This window comes from Corvus kubaryi, unplaced genomic scaffold, assembly GCF_017639235.1.
Source record: "Corvus kubaryi isolate FWS band 111438036 unplaced genomic scaffold, C.kubaryi_AGA036_p1.0 37384, whole genome shotgun sequence".
In the NCBI taxonomy this organism is placed as follows: domain Eukaryota; kingdom Metazoa; phylum Chordata; class Aves; order Passeriformes; family Corvidae; genus Corvus; species Corvus kubaryi.
Window position 1 is genome coordinate 2,143,526 of NW_024581126.1, and position 23,182 is coordinate 2,166,707.

A 23,182-nucleotide genomic window follows, 5' to 3' on the forward strand; every position below is an offset into this window, starting at 1 on the left:
AAACAGTAATTTTAAGATGCATCCCATTTCTGTAAATAGATTAATTTATCCAGTCTCTTAGCTAATTTTTTTGTCCTTTCCTAAGATTGAGGAGTATTTTATAGAAGAAACCATATTAAGAGGATAGACTGATTTGTCCAAACAAGATGACTCACTATATTGGTAAGGTGCAAGGTGTTTAAACACCCCTGAGACAACTCCAGATATAGTGATGGCCTCTTCTCACTCAGAAAGAAGAAAATAAACATTTGAGGTACCCAGTGTTTATCCATCAACTTCCTTGTTGTGGTACAGCCTAATATCTCCCTTAAATTTCCACATTTTTATTTGAAAACAAATTTTCTGTAGAACATTTCTAGTTATGAATATACCTACTTTTGAGCCCATTGTTTTATATCATTTGCTAAAATACTGGCATCAAATAGGGGTGAATGTCAATGCAAGTAACCACTTGCACTGGACCCTCTCTACTCTCGATTGGCTCCTTTCCAGTAACTTCTGTATGGCTCCTTTCCCACAGAATGTTCCTGAAATAGCAGAATACACCCCATGCTATAAGGAGGGGTATTTATTTGAAGGTGTCACTGACTGAAGCAAGAATATAATAAGCTGAGGTGTGTTTAAAGGAGAGAGCTGACTGAGGGAGAATCCAGAAACATCGTCTTAAAAGGAATCTAGAGTTTGTCACTAGCAGTTAATTACAACAGCAGACATTTTCATCCAAGCCGGTGTTAACCCTTGAAGCTGTTTCAGGCTGCAGCATTTATTACAGTCCCTAAATTCATGCATAAGTTCTTTTCCATCCATATTTGACTGGTGAACTTCAAAGAAACGCACAACCTGCAAGCACGTTGTTCTTTCCTGAGCTAAAGTCTAGCCAATAACATTAACCTTCCCCCCACTAAAAATAAGTATTCCTGCTTCTGGTTTTGACTGACAGAAACTACAACACATTAGAGTCCTTTTGGATTCAGGCTAGAAAAGCAATCCAGGAAAACAAAGTTAAAACTTCATTTCAAGACTTATGAATATCCTCCCTGTTCAGTCTCTTGAACTAGTTGATCTATTACATATTAATACAGATGCAACATAATACCTGAACATTTCTATTCTCTGAACATTAAATGCAGTAAATAAATTTTTAAATCAGTCTCTGTGATCGAGATATCTAACTGAGAAGAGCTGTCTTGGGAAAGGACACAGGCTAAGCAGTGTTTGTATGTTTGATATTTGTACATGGTATTTTTCTAAATGTTCTGCTGAAATTTCGGTGGAAATAAGCATTTGATACAGAGTGGGAGTTCTGAACTGAGGTTTCTAAGCAAACAACCCCCCAGAAAGTTAATCCCAGAATGACAAACTTTGCATTGTGGGTTATTTCTTTAGTTTTTGTTCATGTTGAAAATTTGTCTGAATAATTAAGCATTTGCAAGTCAAATGAGCTGGTAGGACTCTTCAGCCTCAGCTGTTATTGCATGCTGTTCCTTTGAACAATATTTACAATGCAACAAGAGAGAAAACAAGGAAGATCCTGTGGTTCCTGACAAATGCTGCTAATGAGAGTTCAGACCCTTGTTTAGCCTTTGCAGCATCTCCTTAATAGGCAGCTGAATGCCACCGGCTACTCAGCCACTGCATTTTAATTACAGGTTGAGCCACTGCAGAGGAAACTACTCAGAGAGAAATCGACTGGTCCCTAATTTAATTTTTAGTTGTACTCTGACCCTTAAAAAGCAGACTTTGCTAAAGTCCACAGGAGTTTGGGCAGTGTCTCCCACAGAAGGAGGAGCCCAACCATCTGCTCTGTATACCTGACAAACAATTCAGCATTATTGGTGTTACCTCTTCTGCAGTTTGTGTTACTTAACATTCATCTTGTGTTGCTTAACATTCAGCTTGTGTTGCTACAAGACAGTTCCTGAGTGCCTCAGAGTCACTCAAATGCAGCTGCTCTGCCATATTAGGATTCAGAGATGCCATTCCAAACCAGAATAGTTGCAATTAACACAACTAATTTCTCTAACCAGAGTCTGGTGTTAGGAGTGCTGAACTTCTGCTATCAGGTGGAGCTGGTCCCTCAGTATCAGCAGCACAAGAAGAATCACCTAAAATGCTCGTGTTTTAAAAGTATAACAGTGGTAGACTGAAGGAAAATAATTTGCAAGTAATTTCATCACATCTTTCCACTGGATGAATCTGCCACAGGATGGTAATAATTTTGTGACAGCAGAACAGCATGATAAGATCTAACTGCAGGAAATGAAAAGGTAAGGTATTTTAAAACACAAAAATTAGCAAATAATGTCTAGCAACCCAATCATATTGTCCCAAACAAGTGACATTTCCTTGCAACTTTTATGTCTGTGTACTGGAGAACCAAAATTATTGCATGCACCCAAATGAATGGATCTACCATAAGCAACAGTTGCCCTCCTCTAGCATTGCTTTGCTGCAATCCAGACAGATATCAAAGAGCCAGAGAAAATCTTCATAAGCTTTGATGGGCCTCTGAGCTATTAGAGAGATTGAAAAAATGGTAGGAATTTTGATAAGTCCCATTTCTACACAATTTAGCATCAGAATTCACTGAGAAGACAGGTCTTTGTGTTTAGACTGCTTTTTTTTTTTTTCTTGAAGGGTCTGTTTTCTGCAAAAAAAGTTTGAAAATCTTTTATTCAAAGAGAACCTGATTACTGAAAAGGTGTGCTTCTCCCCGTTTTATATTAGAAATGGACGGTCTGTGATGATCAGAAGAAAATAAGCAGCAAGACAAATTGAGGCAAATGAAGGAGAAATTAAATGTTGAGCTAACTTAACACTGTAACTCATTGTTTGGTTATGCAAATCGTTTCATATCAATTACTGGGCAGTTATTCAGAGGGCAAATAATAAATACAAAAATAAATAATAAATTCAGAGGGCAAATAATAAATAATAAATTCAGAGGGCAAATAATAAATACAAAAAAAAATACTCAAAGACTCCCATAAAAGTTAGAGGTGTGAAACCTTTGGAATTCATTAAGCAACATGAGAACTCACAACTTGGAGCTTTAAAAATCAAGGTGCCTTATTGATTAATCAAATAGCAAAAGGCTGATTAAAGCACAGAAAATTAAACAAATAAAATTAGTTTAGTTTTTCAAATATTATCTCTCCTTGTTTATTACCAGAAAGAACAGTCTCCAGCTGACAATGGATGAGGGAAGGCAAGAAGAAATGAAGAGAAAAAGCATTATTAACTAAGCCATTATTTTGCTAAAGTTTTGACCAAAGGCTAAATAAAAGTTCAAAATTATATGTTGCCTGGTGTTCCAGACCAGGGAGATTACCACAATAATAGAAAAAACATTTTGCACAAAATGTGTTCAACATCTGCCACCTCTCACAACCCTACAAACAGAAGAACCACACATGGAGTAACAGTGGAACAAGGACTGTGCTCTCATCACCAGCAGTTTATCCATAGGACAACGGTATTTTCAGAGTACCCAAATAAGCACAAATTTTTCTGTTCAGTTTTTATTGTCTGAACTAATACAAGTGTGTTGAATCTTTCATGTTTTGGCCCAGAAAATAATACACCACTTAATAATAGTTTGTCAGAGCTTAATTTTGTGAAAGAGTCATTACCTTCAACGGCTTTTAGGCTAACAAAAGGTGTTTTGTGGCTCAGATTGCATCAGTTCACTTTTTATTAGACAAGCACATCTTTATTGTCATCAGCTACTAAAAAAAGAATGGAGTTGGGATGAACACTTTTGTTTGTTTTTTAAAGAAAACAGCACAAACTGAATCATTCTAATTGCAGTTTCCAATAGAAGTTTATTAAAAGATGGAACCCCCCCCTCTAGAAGAGAGGTTCTGAGCCCTGTTGTACGTGTTATTTATCGGCACATAAAGCTTCTCTTTATGACACAAGTAGACAACAATTTCTTTCTGGCGGAAATACCTTATGAAATTTAGCACAGTATACAAGGGTTTCAAAATTCCTAATTACCAAAATGCCAGAGATTTTGAATTATTACATAAGGTATATCTTCCAAAAGGAAAGGATGATAAATCTACCATTTAACCTTTTCAAAAGGCATTAAAAAATACCGTAATTCAGAGGTGTATGCACAGAGTGCAGAGCAGTCTAACTGAGCAAACAGAAGTCTAAAAACAAATTTATGACCAAGCAGCTTGATCTGTCCAGAATTAGAATAAATACCCCACTAAAACCATGCTGTCAGGCTGTAACTAAAGTGGGAAGCATGCTGGGACAGAGTTCTGCTGCTTCACTGTTACACCAAGTCCAAAACCACTGAACATTTCTATGGGCTTTGCACAGAGACCTAAAGGGCTTTGGGATCGTTTGGAAGAGCCACAGTGATGCTTTTCATATCAGACTCCATGGCCACAATAATTTTCCTGTCTTTTCAACAGGGAGAGGCTGGTGCCTCTGAAATCTGGGTGGGAACAAAAATGCCCTCCCTGGGGACTGACGAGAAAGGGGCTCTGTGTGTGTGTGTTAATGCCATTAACTGAAGGTTTGGTTAGGCAAAGGTAAAACATCCCAGGTGGCCAATTCCTTCTGGTTTCCATCAGTAAGAATAACAGCAGGAATGTCAGTATTAGTTCATGGCAAAAGACCCTTCATTTGTTCCAATCTCCTCCTGCAATGAAGGCCAAGCCACCATGTTGTCACTAATTTTTTAGTTCTTTTGAACAGAGACTGAACTATTTCAACAACAACCGCAGTTTCCCAGTGCAATTCCCAGCCTAATTCCCAGGCATTGTGTCAGGGGTATCCTGGCCTCTGAGGTGAAGTGTTCAGGGAGAATTTTCAGCTGTTCTGTCAAGCACAAGTCAACTGAGTTGAACCTCCCAGGTTGGCTAATTTTAGCCTCTCTAAGCACACAATAGCAGCTGATTCAAAAAGCAAATTTTGAGCTTGTTTCAGTAAACACAGTAATTTGCCCAGTGCTGTAATAAAAGGTGATCAATATCCTGCAGATTTCTCTTTGTAATTCAGGTGATTTACCAGCCTCAGCCAGGAAAATCTAGTGACCCCATTCTTCTGTGGAAGAACACAGCACTGCCTTACAAAATGGGTAATAAAATGGTAACTATTCAACTGAAATACTGAAATGACCTTAAAAAAAATCAATCAATCAGGATGAATCCAACTATGAAGTTACTTTAATTTTTACTCTCTTTTCTTTTTTTATTAAAATAATCCAAATCAGGACTATTTTGTAGAGACAAATGTTTGGATGGAGTCATAACAATTGCACATTTTTTTCTATAGAAATTTTTTGTTGTTTCAGGTTTCACCTTCAATTCACACATTATCATGTGTCTAAAACTTTACAAGCATCTTCGTGAAAAACAGAACTTGCTCTTCTGAAAGGTCTGGCGGCACAGTCAGCTTTCATCTGGGGATGCTGCAGACAATCTAAGAAGTCATCCCACTGACTGACATTTCAGAGAGCATTAAACCAAACCTGTAAGAATGTCACCTATGGCTCCATAGGGAGCATGCAGAGAGTACACACTGCTTTTTCTGGAGAAAGATGCAAGCTACAGAATATTACTTATCTTGGTTTAAAAAAAAAAAATTGTTGGCAAAATGACTGCATATTTATTCAGAGATAATTAGGCAAAACCAAATTATTTCTCTTAAGGTGAGAGATATTTAAAACAATGTTTCTATTTGAATCTTGTCCCATTAGCCTAGGATATGAGACTTAGAATTACACTTTACTCCTTCTGATTCATGTTTTAACCATCTTGGTTTTTTATTCATTTGTTTAAACAGAGCAATCCCAATTTGAATGCAAAATTTCCCCTTCAAATTCTGCATTCATTTCCTACGAGCCTGTTTATCAAATGATGGGTTCTGGAGAATTCAGAATTTCTCAAAGTGAGAGTGTGAATATATCTCAGAGATATGTGAGGGCAGAGCACATTCCTCCCCTCACATAATTCCTCTTCCATCCTTTGTTCATTTATAACCCCTACAGTGTAACGCATGAATTATCCTATTGTACACATCAACCACTTGACAGATTGTTTTAGTACAACTCTTATGTGGCCTGGCTTTCCTTCCAGGCTGCCAGGAACACTTTAACAAAAAGGCTGATTAGTTCCTTTAAGTTCTCCCAGATAAACAAACTACAAAGCAAGTTTACAGTGCCCAGGATCATCCATGCAAAAATCTCACACAGGCTCTTTACAGTAACAACACAAACCAGAGCAGCCCAAGGTGCCAGGTCAAGAAGAAAAACTGATGATGATGCAGCATCCTGTCATAGGGGGAGCAAATGTTCACGCTTGAGGATCTTTTATTTAATGACGCGTAATTGTTAGGACACTTCTTAACAAAGCTCCTTGAAAGACAGACCTTTTTGTTGTTGTTGTTGGTTTTGTATACACTACAAATTTTTGGTAATAAAGCATATAAATAATTAGATTTTTTTCTTTAATAAAACCTTGGGTAAGGCCTGTGACAGATGCCGGTTACATAAATATGTGTCTGTGTTCACCTAAGAAACTCCCTACAAAACAAAGTAGACACCCAGCAGATTCCCAAATCCAGGTGTGGCCCTGGAAGAAGTGCCTTAACTGCAGTGAGAGAGCTCTGAGTCCAGGCACCAGAATTACAAAAGCTGCCTTTCCTGTGCTTTCAAAAACATCAAAGCTGCTTGGAGAATGAGTTTAATGAACTGATCCTCCCATCAACCCACAACACAGGACTGGGAGGACAGCAGAGAGGGGAAAGAGAGGTAGAGTAAGAAATGGAAAAGGAGCAAATAGATCCTGGGTAAATTGAAACGTGGGGAAGGAAACAACATTATCAAATTGTAGGGATACTGTAAGGGACAAAGTGCAATTAAAAAAGAAAAAAAAATACCAGCCTGACTTACATGTCAGCAAATTAGCTCCTGGCATAACTAGTTCTGCTGTCTTGGTTGCAGAATTTTACCTCAAAATCTCTCAAAAATATCAGTGCAGCTTAAGAATATGTTAAAAAGAAAAAAAATTCAAATAATCTCAATAAAAATGTTATGGCATTTGATGACATGCTGCACTGTTCTAGGTAACAGCCAGTTAGAACACAGGCTCATTGCTTGGATAAACTGACCCAGGAGAATCATGAATTACTGCAGGGTTGACCCAATCAGACATCCCAGTGTTGGAATTAACTGCTACGTTCATTAATTTCATGTTCAATCTCAGCAGCCCCTGAAACTGTAGCCAGTTATTGATCTGAAGTGCTTTGAAAGCCACAAGGTGCTCTGATTTGAATCCTGGGTATAAATACATCCCCTTTTTGCAAACACATGGCACATAATGACAAAGAAGCCAGGTTTGGAAAGCAGAGGCATGATTTTCATTTTTTTCCATATTCCCTTCAAATTCACTGCCCTTCTCCCACTACTCAGCGTCACCTTTCATAAATGCACCTCTGCTTGCTCCTCACCCCATACCTCCCCCTTGCTCCTGCTGCTTCAAAAGAAGACCTAATCTTTGAATAGTCCCAATTCAGATGTGCCAAACCCCTATTTTATAGAGTATTCATCAAGACTGTAACAGAATTTATCTTCTTCAATACAAAATTGCTGATTTCCTTCATTCCATGTGGGCCTACTACAAGAAAATACTGATTTCCCAAGTAAGCAGCAAAAATGTAAGTTACATGTGGTATACACAATATTCTGCTATCATTTTCATCCATCTGGGTTTATATTATATTGCTGGGATAAAACCCAGCCACTTTTCGGCATAGGATCAAGGCCTACTTTCTATTTCCAAGCACACCAAGGTTTATGATGGGTTAAAAAATAATGCATCCATGATCACATTTTGCCCCACAATAAAATTGTTTTTTCCCTTTCATATTCCTTTTCTATCCCTTTTATATATTAAGTTATAAGCTGGTTTTATTTTATTTTTCGTGGCTTTGGGAGTTTCTTGTCAAATACACCAGCTGTTCTTGTACCATGATTATATACACTTAAGCATCACAAAAAAGCAAATTGAATTTAGCACACAAAGCTTTTCACTATACAAGTTTTCTCGTGAGCAAAACAGTCTCTGAGGTAATTTTATACTGTTTATATAAATATAATTGAATTTTTTTATTTTTTTTGTATCTCTTTGTGTAATCCTGTATACAACCTACCCTGTAGGTCTTGAAATACTGTGTCTTTGACATGCAGCAGTTACCAGAAGGAAGAATGATTAATCAACAATATCATCTTGAACACTGCTTTTACTTTTGCTGACTTCATCTTCAGAAGTGTCAAATATAGGAAAGATCCACACAAATGTGGAAAAAGTGACTGTATGTACAGAGGGCTTCGTGCACATGTTCAAAATTAAGGAATAGATTATTTTCTTTGTAAAAGAGGTTATTAAGGAAAGCATGCTTGTGAACACAAATAATGATGAACAGGGAAACACAGCACTGTATGTATTTGTATAACACAACATGAGGTGATTCATCAAAAAGCAAAATGTAGCATTCTGCAAAGTGTATCTCAATGATACATAATCCGTCACTGTTTTAAGGCAGGGATATTGCTGGCCGTCTTCAAGGTTTTCTCTTAGCAAAAACTTTCATGATTCTTCCCAATTAAGCCTGAATAGGTGAGTTTTACTTTGCTACCTCTGATTTATGCTTCATGTGGCACACAGATTTTCTAAGTCTAGAATGCTGCCACTTACTTGTCCTTTCCTAGACAAAAACTCTTGCCAGTATAAGAACAAGTCTAGAAAGACAGGAAGAGCTCCTTCTCTACTTAACTGAGAATTATTTGGCAAAATTACATTCAGAGGCATTGTCAATGACAGACTGTTCGCAGGTCAAGAGAGGATCCTTTTTTTGAAGTATGCACTGAAATACACCTACCTGCTGTCGAATTTCTTCTTCCATCTTCACAGGGGACCCCAGCTCTGCAACTTGTTTGACACCTTCACTGGCATATCCTCCATACTCCCACAGGATGTAGTTCTTGGAGTGAGAACTACCAATGATCGCAGACCAGTGGTTGGTGCGTCCTTTTCGGGGGAAAAAAACAAACAAAACAAAACAAAACAAATCAAACAACCATCAAGACAGCCTCAAAGCATAATTCCTGACTTTTAATAAAGTTTTGAAGTCCCCACTCTTGAGGGTTTTGCATGCTGTCAGTTCTCACTACACCAACACACCACATCTTCAGAGCAGTAAGAACAAGCCAGTGACTGACAGAAATCGAGCATAAAGCAGCCCCACAAAACAAATAGGCTTAGTATAGTTTTTCTTCACCAAAAATCTCACTTCAGAAAGTTTAGGAAACCTTTAATTTTAAGTTTCTATGTCAAATATTTTAAAAGGAAACCTGCAAGGGAAGACTTCAGTGGTCACCCTCAGATATAACAGCAAGTTTTTTTCCTTACTGAAGGCACCAAAGTAAATTTTGCTGTATTCACTTCTATAGTCAGAGAGTTTTCTTGCTCAGATTTCTCATAAGAGTTGTAGAGCTAAGCATAAGGATTCCCATTCTTGTTTCTTGTCTTGTTGAACAAAAAAAAAAAAAGTTTAAAGAAAAAGTAGAGAAATAAGATGGAATTGAAAAGAGAATTGAGCAGAAATAAGGAGTCACAGAAGTCCCACAGTCCTGGAAATAAAAATTAATTCAGTTAAGTGTCAAATAACCTTCTGCAGATATATGGGCTTAAAGGAAAAGGGTGAGAAAATGAACTGCTCACACAAGAAGACAGTCTGGTAATAAGGGAAGGACTATAGGAGATGAGGGAGTCAGAATGATGGAGTGAGACAATTATTTAACATTTTTCTTTGCAATGTGAAAGGTAGAGAGCAGCAGTAAAAACAGCTGCAAACTGAATAAATGAATGAAAAATGAATAATGAAGTAAATAAAAGGAATGCAAATTTAAGATGTGAGGGGTGGAACAATGAAATTGAAGAAGACAGTGTAGAGAATTGTATAAAATCAGATGCAGGAACCTAATCATGGGAGAGTAGAAAATAGATTAGAAATAAAAATGAACACCAACAGCAGGGGAAAAAAAGCTAGAAAAGTGTAGGAAGCAGAATAGATAGATGAGGGAGATGGCCTAGCAGAGCAGCACACAGAGCCTTCACAGCTTCCTTAGTCCTAAACTTGGACCAAAATACACCTACAGAGCTCTGAATTGTAGCAGGCCTGACGTTTTCAGAATCAACTAAAGCTAAGCAGTAATTGAGCCCTAAATGTGGAATAAAACCAAACTAAACGTTCCCTCCTCCATAGCTGAAGAGACTGCAATGTCAGGAGATGATTTCTTGATCTGAGATCTAGCAATTGGTCCTCAAATATACAGTGGCACCCTGTCAAAGCACAGAGAGGTGCTGTCACTCAGCTCCAGTGGTGGGAACTCCAGCTTTGCCCATCCTCTCTCCCTAGCACAGGGGTCTGACTGCCCCACAAGCCACAGACAGCAGCTTACCCTGAAACACAGCAAGTGGCACTGAAACTTTTTGAAAGAGAATAGTCCCTACAAAACAAAAATGTGTCACCACAGAGAGGAACCTGAGCGCCTGTAAGTCTTTAGTCAAATGGATAAGGAATTGTTCCCTGTGCTCCAAAGATTCTCTCCCTCCCTGCCCCGAACAGGACAGGAACATCTGATGCCTTTGCAATCAGAGCACAGCCTCTTCCACCAAGGAGCCCTCCCTGAAGACACTGGCTCTGCAGAGAAAGCTCCTGGCCGCCCTACCTGCCCAAATGAGCTGTTCCACATCACACCACATCTTCCCTAAACTCTTCACAAAACTCTTCTGCATTTGCAAGTGTTTCACTCCTCACCTTGAACCATCCATTTCTTATGAGAACACAGAGACAACTTGGTATTTCCTAAGCTTTTTCCTCTAACCATCAAAGAAACTTCTCTGCATGAGATAATCTGAGCAGTACAAGGCCAGAGCTATTTTGCATCCAATGTCACCCTCTAGGTCTTAAGACAGCGAACAGAACACTGACAGCTTTCCAGTGCTGTTATTTCATTTCATTCTTGTAGTTTTGAGTAGTTTCTCAATTTATAGACTTATTTGTGTATTTTTGCAGAAAAATCAAGGTGCCATCACAACATGAGAATTTATCCTCTGACACATTTCACAGATGTGCTCATATCATATCGTATCATGATGAAGAGCATGTGGATTTCTGTTATCAAAAATGGGTGATACCCAGAGAGAAGAGATGCTTTGCACAAACTGCTTAATCTTTAGGGCTTTTTAAAAACAAATCAGAAAATAAAGAAAAGATGCAAAACAAAGTTTATGATCTGCTTTCTATTCCAGCCTTATTGATGGTACAAGAATAGAGCAGAATTTTTTATGGAGTGGCTTGGCAAATCATTAGTGATTTACCACAGTCCACAATGAGTAACATTTTATTTTGATGTAATTACTGCACAAGCTCAGCATTTTAAAGAACAATGCCAATGACTAGTTTTCATTTTTCACATCACTATATCTGAATGAGATCTTTTCCTCAACTTAGAAATTTTAATGTAAAATCTTATTAGCTGTTATTACTGGGATTAATCATGTAAGTACCAAATGGGCATTTTTTCACTTTTCCAGTTTAAGTAATATATTGATTTAATTCAGCATTTTGTAACTGGGGAGAGATAGCAGGCTACAGAGGGCTCTACTGTAGCAAACTATTGCAACTTGCTTATTTTCCATCATGCATCCATACCCTTCATGAGTTCACTGATTTGGCTGTAAAAGAAAAGGCCATTTATGCTCAGTATTACATCACTAAGTCACAGGAATTTCGTAGCTTTCAGTCACTTTCTCATGGCCTGTTTCTGAGCACCAGCTGAATCCATGCAAATAGTGCACATAAAGTTCACACTCAGCAGATATTTAAATCATCCAATAGCCTAAAAGAGCATTCCTGCAATTATTGGCTTTGCTTATTTTATCTCCCACATATTATGCTGACCAACAGCATTTGAACAATGCTGTGCTTCAAACTCAACACAAGCAATATTGCTTAGGCTGTTAAAACTATGAGCTGATACAAACCATATTTGAGTTATATGAGGATATTCTGACACTGGGACAATAATAATATTTTTTTTAATCAATATAAAAGGTCTCTATAATAAGCATCAGCCACAGAAAACATAACAAAGTTTAAAGACCTGTAAATGTGACTCATATTCTTAAATACCTTCCTAGCCTTTTTTCCCACAGACTGTGGAGTCAGTAGTGAAAGACCAAGTGCATAATACACAGTTTTGTAACTTCAGCTTTTTACAGATACTTAGGTAAAAGCAAACTTGCAACAAAAATACTGATTCTTTAGTTCTGACACTTAAAAACCGAGGCAGGCAAAGTTCAGAGGGTGTTTTTTATTTGGGTATTCAACCAACAAAGACAAAGAAGACAAACTATTCTTAGTTCTATATATACAATTAATATCCTTGGGCAGCAAGATTCGAAATTCACCAACTCTAACTGAAATAATTCAAAATACTTTGAAGTAAAACAAACTGGATAGATTGGCATGGCTGAAAAATCAAAATATTAGTGTGTAACCCATGCTTTGTGGCCTTTTTCTGAAAATCTTGTCTCCTACCCCTACATTAGAAGCCAGTCTAAGCTTCCAATAAGAAAAAAAACCAAAGGAACCTTTCTTCCCACAAAGATATCCTGCAAATGCAATCTCATACACATAAGGGCTCAAAATGTCAGGCACACTGATAGAAGTTACTGGTAATGTACAGTGCAGAAAGATCCATTGATTTTCAGTGCTGAATGTCAGCAGGATTCCATGTATGTCATAATTTACACTGCTGAGCTGTAAATAAGTGATTCTGTGTCACACAACCAGCCCCAACCCTCTTCAGAGCCCCTGTATGGTACAAGTAAAGGAAGGATACTCACGTGGAAAATCCTTGGGATGTGTTTTTTCTGACCAGTTTCCATAAAATGTCAGCCTGTATTTGGCAGTTCCACAGGCACAACAATCCAGAATTGGTTTGTCAGTCACACCTTCCGAGGCTGAGTCTGAAAAAGCATCAAAGTACCCACTGAAAATGGCTACAACTCAAAACCAGCGAGGACAGTGAAGCTTCCATAATAAATACTCCAGGAAATAAATCTGAGTTAAACATGGGGGTTTCTTTGCTTAGTTTTAAGTTTGCCATTAGACTCAACTACAACCCTGAAATATCTGTACCATGCTTCTAAGTGGATGAAATGATTTAAATCTGCATTTTTGAAGTAGAAGGCGTGAAAATTTCGTTATCTTCAGATTCAAAAGGGGTTTGTTTCTGGTTTTTATCTGATAAGGACAAACCTCAGTTAATCTCAAAACACAATAGGCTGGAAATTTCTGACAGCCAAAGAATATGAATTCTCCAGTGGGATGCAATAACCAGCTTCAACAGTTAGGTTTAAGAAATAGCCCAGGATTCAATAAACAAAGTTCTCTGGAAACCAATGGGTATCACACAAAGAGCAGGTAAAAAGTTGCAAGTATCACATTTAGGGGGAGGCAAGGAAGATTCTATGAGATGCAGTATACGTGGAAAGGAAGAACATAACTGAAAGAAAGATCCCAAATTTAAACCTGGATGAAACTGTTCAAGTCCTCCAAATCTTAGTTTGAGACAATGAGTTAAGAGAAATATGCAAAGCACAACAAGGTCGTCAGAAAGATGTTTTTACTTTACCTTACCTTGCTCACAAATTTTTTTGGTGAGAGAGCCCTCATCTTGAAAATAAATTATTCGCTTCTGCACAATACTGGCTCTATAAAGGGGAAAAAAAAAATCATTTGAAATATATTTATTTCTTAAAGCAAAAAGAAAATTAGTGATCAATTAGCAAAAGGAGAGAACTGGACTGCTAAGATATAGTTATACTTCCCTGTACTGACAACATGTTTACGCAATATGGGATTAAAGATATTTTTATCTCAATTTGCATTTTAATTTCATTGCATTTTACAGAAACCTAAAATATTTTCACCCCTAGAGAAGTGGTCATAGGCATATGGTGAGGATCTGTGCTCTTGGAATGCATAACAGTCAACTGAGCATTCAATATTTCAATCAAATCTTATATTTAAATACTGAAGTTATATTCGATTTCAGTCAGAAAACAGCTCAGCTAAAGTAAGCAGCTGTTCATAGGAAATTACATGGCATTCTAAAGAGATAAGTACTTCTGATCTGTGACAGCAACTCAGTGCAAATATCATGTAAAACAGAAGGTAGAAAAAGCTAGCATAAGGTAGAATCTTTGAAAGCAATTCACAGGTTCCAAAAGACAAGTTGCTTTAAAATTAATTAAATCTAGAAGATTTTATTGAGGCTTATAGTTCAAACAAAATGTAAATTTCCAAGCCTCGGTGCCTCAGTTCCTCAGTTGAGGGGGGCTGGATATATTTAGTCCCAAATAAACTTTAACTAGATTCTTTGACCATTTTTAACTATAACAATTTAATTCACATGTAAACTTTATCTTCTTTCTATAAGAAAACAGATTTTGGTTAAATTCAAGGACAATCTATGGACAGAGAGCCTCCTGAGGACAACGTGCTTTGGGAGCTGGCACTCTTCCTTGTTTACCTGTACAAATACACATTCTTCTAGCAACATTTTGTACCATCACTTGTATTTAAAACTCTAAACAGCAAGGGCCAATTTCTTGTCTTACTTCAGTATTAGTCAAATAGTTCTCTTCATCTCTCTAGAATTATTCCTCACTCATGACTGCTCAAGTGAGAGGAAAAGTAAGACTGTACATGCTTAGATGTGTCGTTGCAGTCATGGAACCTTCCTTTGACAACGTCCCACCCATACTTATCAAAAATAAGATGCAGTTTTACTGTACTTTCTTTGCCAAGATGTAAGGCCAGAGTAGGAGAGGAAGGAATCCTTCTTTTCACCTTATAAAGCACCCAGGAGAATAACTGGGTTTTGCAAATCTCTTACAGCTACATCTACCTGAAAAGGGTGCAAAAAACTGTTAATCCTTAACAGGGCTGACATCTCCTAAAGGAACATGTGGGAAAGGCAAACACAGGCAACCAACCAACACTGTGGAAAAGCAGCGTGAAACAGAGAAGAGCAAACTGAATTTTGGTAAAAGCAAGGACACGACTGACCTGCCATGTTTGGTGAAAGAAGATTCCCAGGCCTTATCTTAAGAAGGGATAAATCAGAGCCTGGAGCAAATAGCAGCAAGTGAATGAAACCCAGAATTAGCTGTATTTTATTGATTTAGGAGCTGCCAAGGCACAACTTAAAGGGTGGCAGAAGGCACTGACCAAGTATGTGAGAAACTTCCTGAGAAACCTCTTTCAGGGTTTCTAATAAGAAATAAGGAGGAAAAAATAGAACAAACATAACTACCAGAACTACTGCCAGGAAGAATAGAGCCCAATGGCCAATCTGTGACAGTGGCATGCTACCTTAACTTTTCCAGCCTTCATAGTGAAAGCCAAAGCCAAATGTAAAGACTTTTTGGATGCTACACTGCAAGGTGACAGAAAGTGGGGGTACAAGAAATGCCATGCTGATACAAGGAAAACCTCTCTCATCATGAGGATAATCAAAGAGATTTAACCCTGGAATGGGCTGCCTAGACAGCTTGTGCAACCTCCATCTCTGGAAATATTCAAAACTTCATCAGATCCACGCCTTGGCAACCTACTGAGGGAACAACCAAACTGATGTAACCTAGTTTAAGCAGAAAAAGGGACTAAATGTCTTCCAGAAGTCCTTTCCAACCTAAATTATTCTATTATCTTAATCCAAACAAATATAAAATCAGCTGTTTGATAAAGATCTCGATTTTGCAGATAACAAAGGTATTATGGGTATTTGAGAAGCAGTTACCAGTTATTTAAAAAAAAAAAACAGAGAAAGATTGTTTGAAGCCTGAAGTCTACTTGTATTATCCTTTTTGCTGCAGTTAGTTTGTCACTGTAAAATGTCAAGGGAACAGTTCCTTTTCTAATAACAAAAGCTTCACAGCTTTCTGAGTCATTGTCTCTTCAGCTGTGTTTGAAACTATATGGTGAGCCAATTATTTAAATGGGATTTTTTATAGTGATTCCAAATGCACCAGGATAAATACATTATATGGCTGCATAAATATCAAAAGCAGGCACAGAACTTTACAAATACTCAATCATAAATTATTTTAAAATATTAACTGTTTTAATAATCAGCTTCTAGACTGAACACAGACAAAAACATCTGCTCAGTGTATTTGCTAGCTTTTATAACTACCTCTGTTCCCCCTTCTTTTTTTTTTTTTTGGACATAATTTTTATTCTGCTATAAAAGTTCTGATGTTTGGACTAAGGATTCTTTCCTTTGGCTTTGAGGTTTAAATAAAACAGCTAAAAATGGAATGGCTGACTTCTAGAGAGAGGCAAGAAAGCTTTTAAGAATTTACACAAGGTACACATCTGCTTAGTCTACATAAATCCTTCCCCCTGCTTCAAACATCCAGTGCTCTCTGAACCTAGGAAGGGGTAATCCAATTGCTTTCCCTCCCATATTAATATATATAAGTGGCTCTTCATGTTCTTGTTTTTCTTATTGACTTTTTTCTCTCTCTGACTATCAGAAAGTGATGGATTAAAACAAAAAAGAAAAAGGAATCAAATTTGACTCAAAAAATCTGTTTGTTTCCCAATTTCTTCAAGGCAAGGCTTCTGGATTTGTGCTAATGCTTTTCCATCACCAAACTAAGGAGCAAAACTGTGAGGTACAGGCATATCTACACCTGACAGCACCTGCTTTTATTAAAGAAAACCAACCAAATGAATTGTCCAAAAAGTGTCACTATTTCTGTTTTGTAGCTCTCACAGCAAAATGCAAGAATATCTGGTTACTTCTGTAATATTTGCTCTGGCAATACTACTTTGGAATGTCCCTGTCCTGGCTCAGTTTGGTCAGACCACATCTGAGGGCAGTGTGAAAAGGCTGCCTTGAAAGACTTCCATGGAATAAGAATGTCCCTCTGCAGCACAGTTCCACAACAATTGTACCATCCTGCTGTGAAAAGCTCTGCCAAAGACACGGAAATTGCATTTGGGATATTAAGAAACAGGAAATGTCATAAACCATAAAAATTCAGACCAGCCTTGGGAACGTTCCAGTTCATACCAGAAACAGAGGAGTCAGTTAAGAGTTTTTTCTTTCTTTCTTTTTTTTTTTTCCCCATAGAAACAGCTTTAGATTATTTTCCTCACTCCTTTTGTCAAATCCTAGCATGAAAAGAAATACTCTTATTTTGAATTACTGCTGTGGGTGTAGTGATGTGACAAAAGACGTAAGGAAGAGGATTTGTAAGAATTGTTCCTACGACATTTTTTAAGCTTACATCAAAACCATTAAGTACAATATTAGAGTTACATTTGAATAAAACAGGTTTTGTCAGAGCTGGAGAGGGTACCCCAAGTTTTACTTGGATATTGAGAAATAATAATTAACTACTGAGTTGCAGATAAGACACTTTTCCTGCTCTATATTACCTGGGAGTTAACCTTGTCTTGCCCTTCTAGCTATCAGAATTATTATCTTTAATTATTCCATGCCTCACTGATTTAATTACAGTATGATAAGTTGCTTCCCAACCCAGAAAGCTACAGAGAACAATTAACATCATGTTGTTTTCTTTTTTGGGTTTGTTGTTTTTTTGGAGAGAAAGAATTTCTAAATATACCATTTACTTTAACACTAGAAAGTGATGTGAAAACCATGGATTTACATCTACTGTAATTTTGCTGGTGCTACTGGGTTTTGTCATTCTAATGCATTATTTAAGATGCTCTCATTTTATTTCCTACTACATGGTCTTAGAAAAAAGCCAACCCTGTGTTTCTGACAAGCACTTACAAGGTCAGGGAAAGCACAAACTCCCAGAAGTTTGCCAACAATATTTACTTCTTTTTCTAATATTTAGGAGACTTTTATTAAAAACAAATTAAAATTCCTCTGAAAGTCTATATAACCCTTTAGCTAATAGATGTCCAGCAATTTTTACACTGATAGTATTTTTGACAACTACATTCTTCAAAATAATTTTCAATGAGCAAAGTGTGCTGTCTCAGCCAGGACAGGCTCCATCTACACCAGAATCTGTCAGCAGCCAATTTTTAGAATATTGACAAGGGTCAATTCTAAAAATTTGCAGCAAACTATTTATTTTTTAAGGCATAACTTAAAAGCTAGAACAGAAGATACATTTTTTTGTTGTCATTTTGGGGGTTTTGTTCATTGGTTTTAAGCGTGCTGTTAACACAGTTTGAACAAACCAACCAGACTTGATATTTGATGTTGGATAAAACACAGTAATATTAACATGAAGTCGATCAATGTTGCCATAATTCCACATTTACATCCCTGCACAAGGTGAGGATATTTTAACATGAAAAGCAATAAAACATGTTCACTTCTAAAACTTCAGTACAGACACCAGAGTATCCTTCTTCAGTTTTATTTTTTAACATTTCACATATACTGTCAGAAAATATAATTCAGAGAAACCCCACAGCAAGAGCAAAGCACTCTAAAGCTTCTCTTAGAAATTTCCTCTTGTTTCCAAATCCTTCTGGTGTCCTTCATACCATACTCGGGTCTGCCACCACACACCTACAAGGGAGCTCACTGACTTCAGGACTAATTTTGCCATCATATATAATACAACAAAGAGCTCTGAAGGAAAACACAGCTATACATGCTGCTATCTGATATTTTTCCTCAGGAAATCTCTCTGTTCTTTACTTGAATGGCCGCATGACATAAATGTTAAATCTAAAATCTTCAGGATAAGAAGTTGTACTGATACAATAATTTCTGACATGACCTATTACTTGCAAAAAAAACCCCCACAAAACCAAATAAAAATCCAACCCCCCCCAAAAAAAGATCCCAAAAACAAACAAACAAAAACAAACCAAAAAAGCAACATCACTTAAAGCCCAGTGCTGTTCATGGGCTAGATCTTCACCAAGGATTTTGATAGTCACCACTTTCTGTAGCAGTCTCCTTGAATTTCAGAGCTAAGCATTATAAATTATTCTGCAAAGGAAAGTCAGAACAGATTGGATAGGACTGAGTGTTTGGAGGATGGATTTATCTTGTTATTCTAAGTAGTGGTTTTGTAGAGCAAGATGGAAGCAATCTACCAAAGGTGGGACTACAGGTTTTTTCCAAGCTAGTGAGCCCAAAATTAAAATCCTGTTATCTGATAACTGAGCTAACTCGTGATAAGAAGCAATGCAAAGCACTTGTGCACTAACTAACAAACCCTAAAAACAAAATTAAAAACAAAACTACATAAAACCCTTATCAAGCTGCAATTTATTTCTGCTTAAGGTTTCTGCAACCTGTATGATGCTCACCCACTTGCACAGGGAACTTAAATAGTTGATTTCTCTGGGTGTTGAAGCCATGCCCCCTCTGCCAGCCTGCTTTACCTGATATGGAAGGGTGGGGAACAAAACCAACCACGCAGGCAAAGGCCACATCTCAAAACCTCCCTCATGTTCCTTCACCTGTCCCTAAGTTCCCTACTTGATCTGAGGTCACTGCTCGACCTCTGTTGATTTTGCCATTATTGCACAGACACAGCAACAGCATAATTTCCCTCTTACAGCACTGCTTTTAATCTTTATATCCTACTCATATTCCCCTCCCCTCTTGAATCACCTTCCCCCCACTCCAGGTTGGGGCAGTGAAAAAAAAAAACACCATCTTTTTCATATATTAAAAAAACCCAAAATAATTAAAACTTAAACATGACCATAAGCACCCAGTTAATGAAGACAGAAAAAATTCCCCAGAACCTTAAAAAAATTGTTTTAAATCTTTAATATTTATAAAGCATGAAGTAAACTAATTTGAAGATAAAACAAAAAAGAACTATCACTCTCCTACTATTTTTAGAAGTTGCATTCTCCTATTATTTTTTTAAAAGTTGTCAACTAGCAATATACTTAAATTATGTTTAAATGAGTAAATTATTTGCTTGTACAGACAAAAATTTATTTGTCAAAAGCAAAGCCCACCCATTGATAAAATACTGATTAGTGGATAGCCAGTAGCAGGAATCTAGATTGGAATAAAGGATTTGGTGTTTTCAAATCCAAAAAAAATCTTCACTTCACTAGCATTGACAGGAGCCTGAAGGTGAACGCCACAATTAATGGAACAAATTAACACCCACTGAGACAAAGATAACACAATTTAATATTAAAATGCTTAATACTGCTTCTTGAAAAAGACCTTACTATTATGAATGTATTTCCCTGAGGAAGATTTTTATGCAGTGTCTTTAGTACTTGAGGTTAAGTCGTGGGACTGGAACCATCAGAAGAGACTTGTCAGTTCTTTAGTGCAGCTGAGACAGATTTCATCTGTCAAGAATTAATACCTGTAACAACTGAATCTCGTCTACCTGGGCTGTTCTGAGAGCTCTCCCTGACAGCTGGGACTGCGCAGCCTACTGAACATTCAGCCACATAATGCCAGGAGATGCTGGGCATTTATGCTGCAAGACAGGAATGCAGAGAAGTGAAAGAAAATAAAGATAAAAGGGTTGATACCGGTTACTTTTCTACTTCCCTCATCCTGAAGTGGCAGCACATGGGAAGAAGGCACATTCAAATTGTATTTGAGAAATAGCTGAAAGACCACCCTGATCATACAACACATAATTATCAAAGAAAGACTGAATTAATCCATGAAATTCCTCTACATAATGAGGGTGGTTTTCAGCAAGCTTCTCCACCTACCCATTGTTTAGCATCTGCTCGTGGCTAAGAAGAGGAGGGTTAGAGCAGTGTCTCGAGCTCATACAATTGTTCTGCTTGCAAAAATTCCTCTCAGTAGGGATTTGCAGCAAATAGTGTTGCCAAACTTTGGTACACTGATTTTTGGAGAATGCAATGGCAGGGAACCTGTACATCATGGTCTTGACTTCAGCCCTAAAAATGCCAAAATCATACAACCTTCTCATGTCTGATTAGCTGCCAACACCAGTGACACTGATTGCACTTTTGCTACAACAGAGCAAGCAAATGATGGAGAAAGAAGAATTGCTAAACACATGAAAATCAGAAAAGTACTCTCAGGGCTAAGATAATAGCAGTGTTGAAGGGTACAGAAACACAATAGGAAATGGATCAAAAGTTGTCCAAGACATGCATAGGAAGGGCAAGAACCAAGTCTAGGCATATCTCTTTGCTGCAGCAGTGGATTGTCAGACTGTGGGTGTGATTGCATTTTAATGATAAACATTAACGCCCCAAATCACTCTGGGGTAATGAAACTCCTTGGAAGATTGTGATTCCTTTTCACGGCGATGTAAAGCATTTTCTACACAACAACATACAGCAGCAGGGAGAGGAAACAAACCCCACAGTCTCAAGAAGCTTTGTGCCTCAGTGGGGTTCCTGAAGTCTCGTTGATCCGGATAAAGATCAGCATTTCATGGAGGAAGTGATTACAACTGTGCTTAGAGGAGCAGGGATTAAGCAAAAGATCCAGATTCTGTATCTCCCTCAGTCATCGGGACAAGGAGAGCACATGAATAAGACTATTAAAGGAGCACTGTGAACAGGAGTAAGCAGTAATGACAGGGATTAGAATGATAAATCACCCTTTATACTGAGAAGTGGGCATAGACTGGGAACAGGAATTCAGCCCTACCACATTTTATTTGGAACAAAAGTGTAGTTAATTAGATTTTTAACTTCCTTAGAAACTCCAAGAGGGAGATGTTTTAATGTGGATAATTGAGATACACCAAGTGTGATTAGAGATACAGGAGGAAATAGAGCAAGGGGTTCAGACACTGTGGAGACAAGCAGGGGTGCTCCTTCAGGTACCTGGATGGGAAACAGGTGAACCCATTATGGGTTTGAGATTGACACCCAAGCAGTGCCATTTAAACATTTCCAAATGTTTGTCTGGATTTTGAAACTAAAGCAACAAAGGAAACAAATCTCCTGATCTTCTAGACAAAAATATAACTATGTGATTTTGTTTATTATAGTGGGGAGTCATTTGTTCCCACCAAACATTCAAACTTGAAAAAGAGACAGAAAAAAATTACATGCTTTGAAAACTATAAACATATAAACATAAAACCAGATACACTGATGTTGAGGGTGTTTTGAAAACCTAGATGTGTCCCACAATCTTATGCTGCTGTTAGGCGACACTCTAGTGACACCTGACTGACCTTCTACTGAAATCAATTACCAGCTTCAGTTTCACTTAATCAGAAGGGAATTCCAGCCTGAATTTCTTATGAGGCATGAGTGGCTACTGGAAAACCAGAAAATTTTAAGGACAGCACTTAGAACTTTATTCTCACTGAGCCAAGTAGCTTACTGAAAAAGACAATGCAAACACATATCTATCTAAGTACCTGTCAAATTTGCCTCCTCTTCAAGTTTAGCTTTATTTTAGTTACTTGCCTGAACATATTTAGCACTTTGTGAGTCGAACTGTGTGTAGCAGAAGTACAGATTACTATTGTAAAACCAGGAAGAACGATAACTATTTGTGTTTCTTCGCCATATCGAAGACAATGCTTTGGCCACAATCAAATCAGAGAAATTAGATAAATGCCTTTCGTTAATATTTTGCTATTTAAATTGAATCTGATGAGCAAGACAACTTCTTTATGAACAATCATGAGATGGTGGTGCCTTTTATATGAGCTTCTTGTATTATCATGCATCTACTCCAGCCACCATTGCAAGGCAGTTGCATCATAAGAGAGCACTTATTAATTTCTCTGTATATAAAACTAGTGTATGTTCCATTTTCAGAGAATTCAATGGGAAGAAACTGTGTGATGGGCAATCTGTAAAACTTAACTGAGTTGGTACATATTAAGATTATCGTGGGGCTCCACATGCAGCAGTGAGAAAGCATCAAGCTCATTATCCCTCAAAGGAACAGAGCTGAGTCCCTCCCTAGACACCAGCCCATAACCCAGCCCTTTCTGCAGCAAATAAAACCCAGAAACCATTAAAAAAAGAATCTAATGTGCTTTCTGGTGCATTGCAAGACTTTAAACTAAATTCTGCTGGAGAAGTGAACTGATGAAGCAACAAATCCATTTCTTCAGGAAAGCAGGGCAAAAAGCATTCAGGC

At 37.6% G+C, this 23,182-nt stretch overlaps 1 protein-coding gene across 1 annotated transcript in view; it reads right to left on the minus strand.

Annotated features, from left to right (window-relative positions):
- Positions 1-23,182, minus strand: part of SPON1 (spondin 1) — a 175,505-nt gene that overhangs the window by 107,057 nt on the left and 45,266 nt on the right. The window contains exons 4-6 of the mRNA XM_042035479.1: positions 13,729-13,802; positions 12,933-13,055; positions 8,899-9,047 (exon numbers count right to left, since the gene is read on the minus strand). Coding sequence (XP_041891413.1) covers positions 8,899-9,047; positions 12,933-13,055; positions 13,729-13,802 — 346 coding nt within the window. The remainder of the gene's footprint in view (positions 1-8,898; positions 9,048-12,932; positions 13,056-13,728; positions 13,803-23,182) is intronic.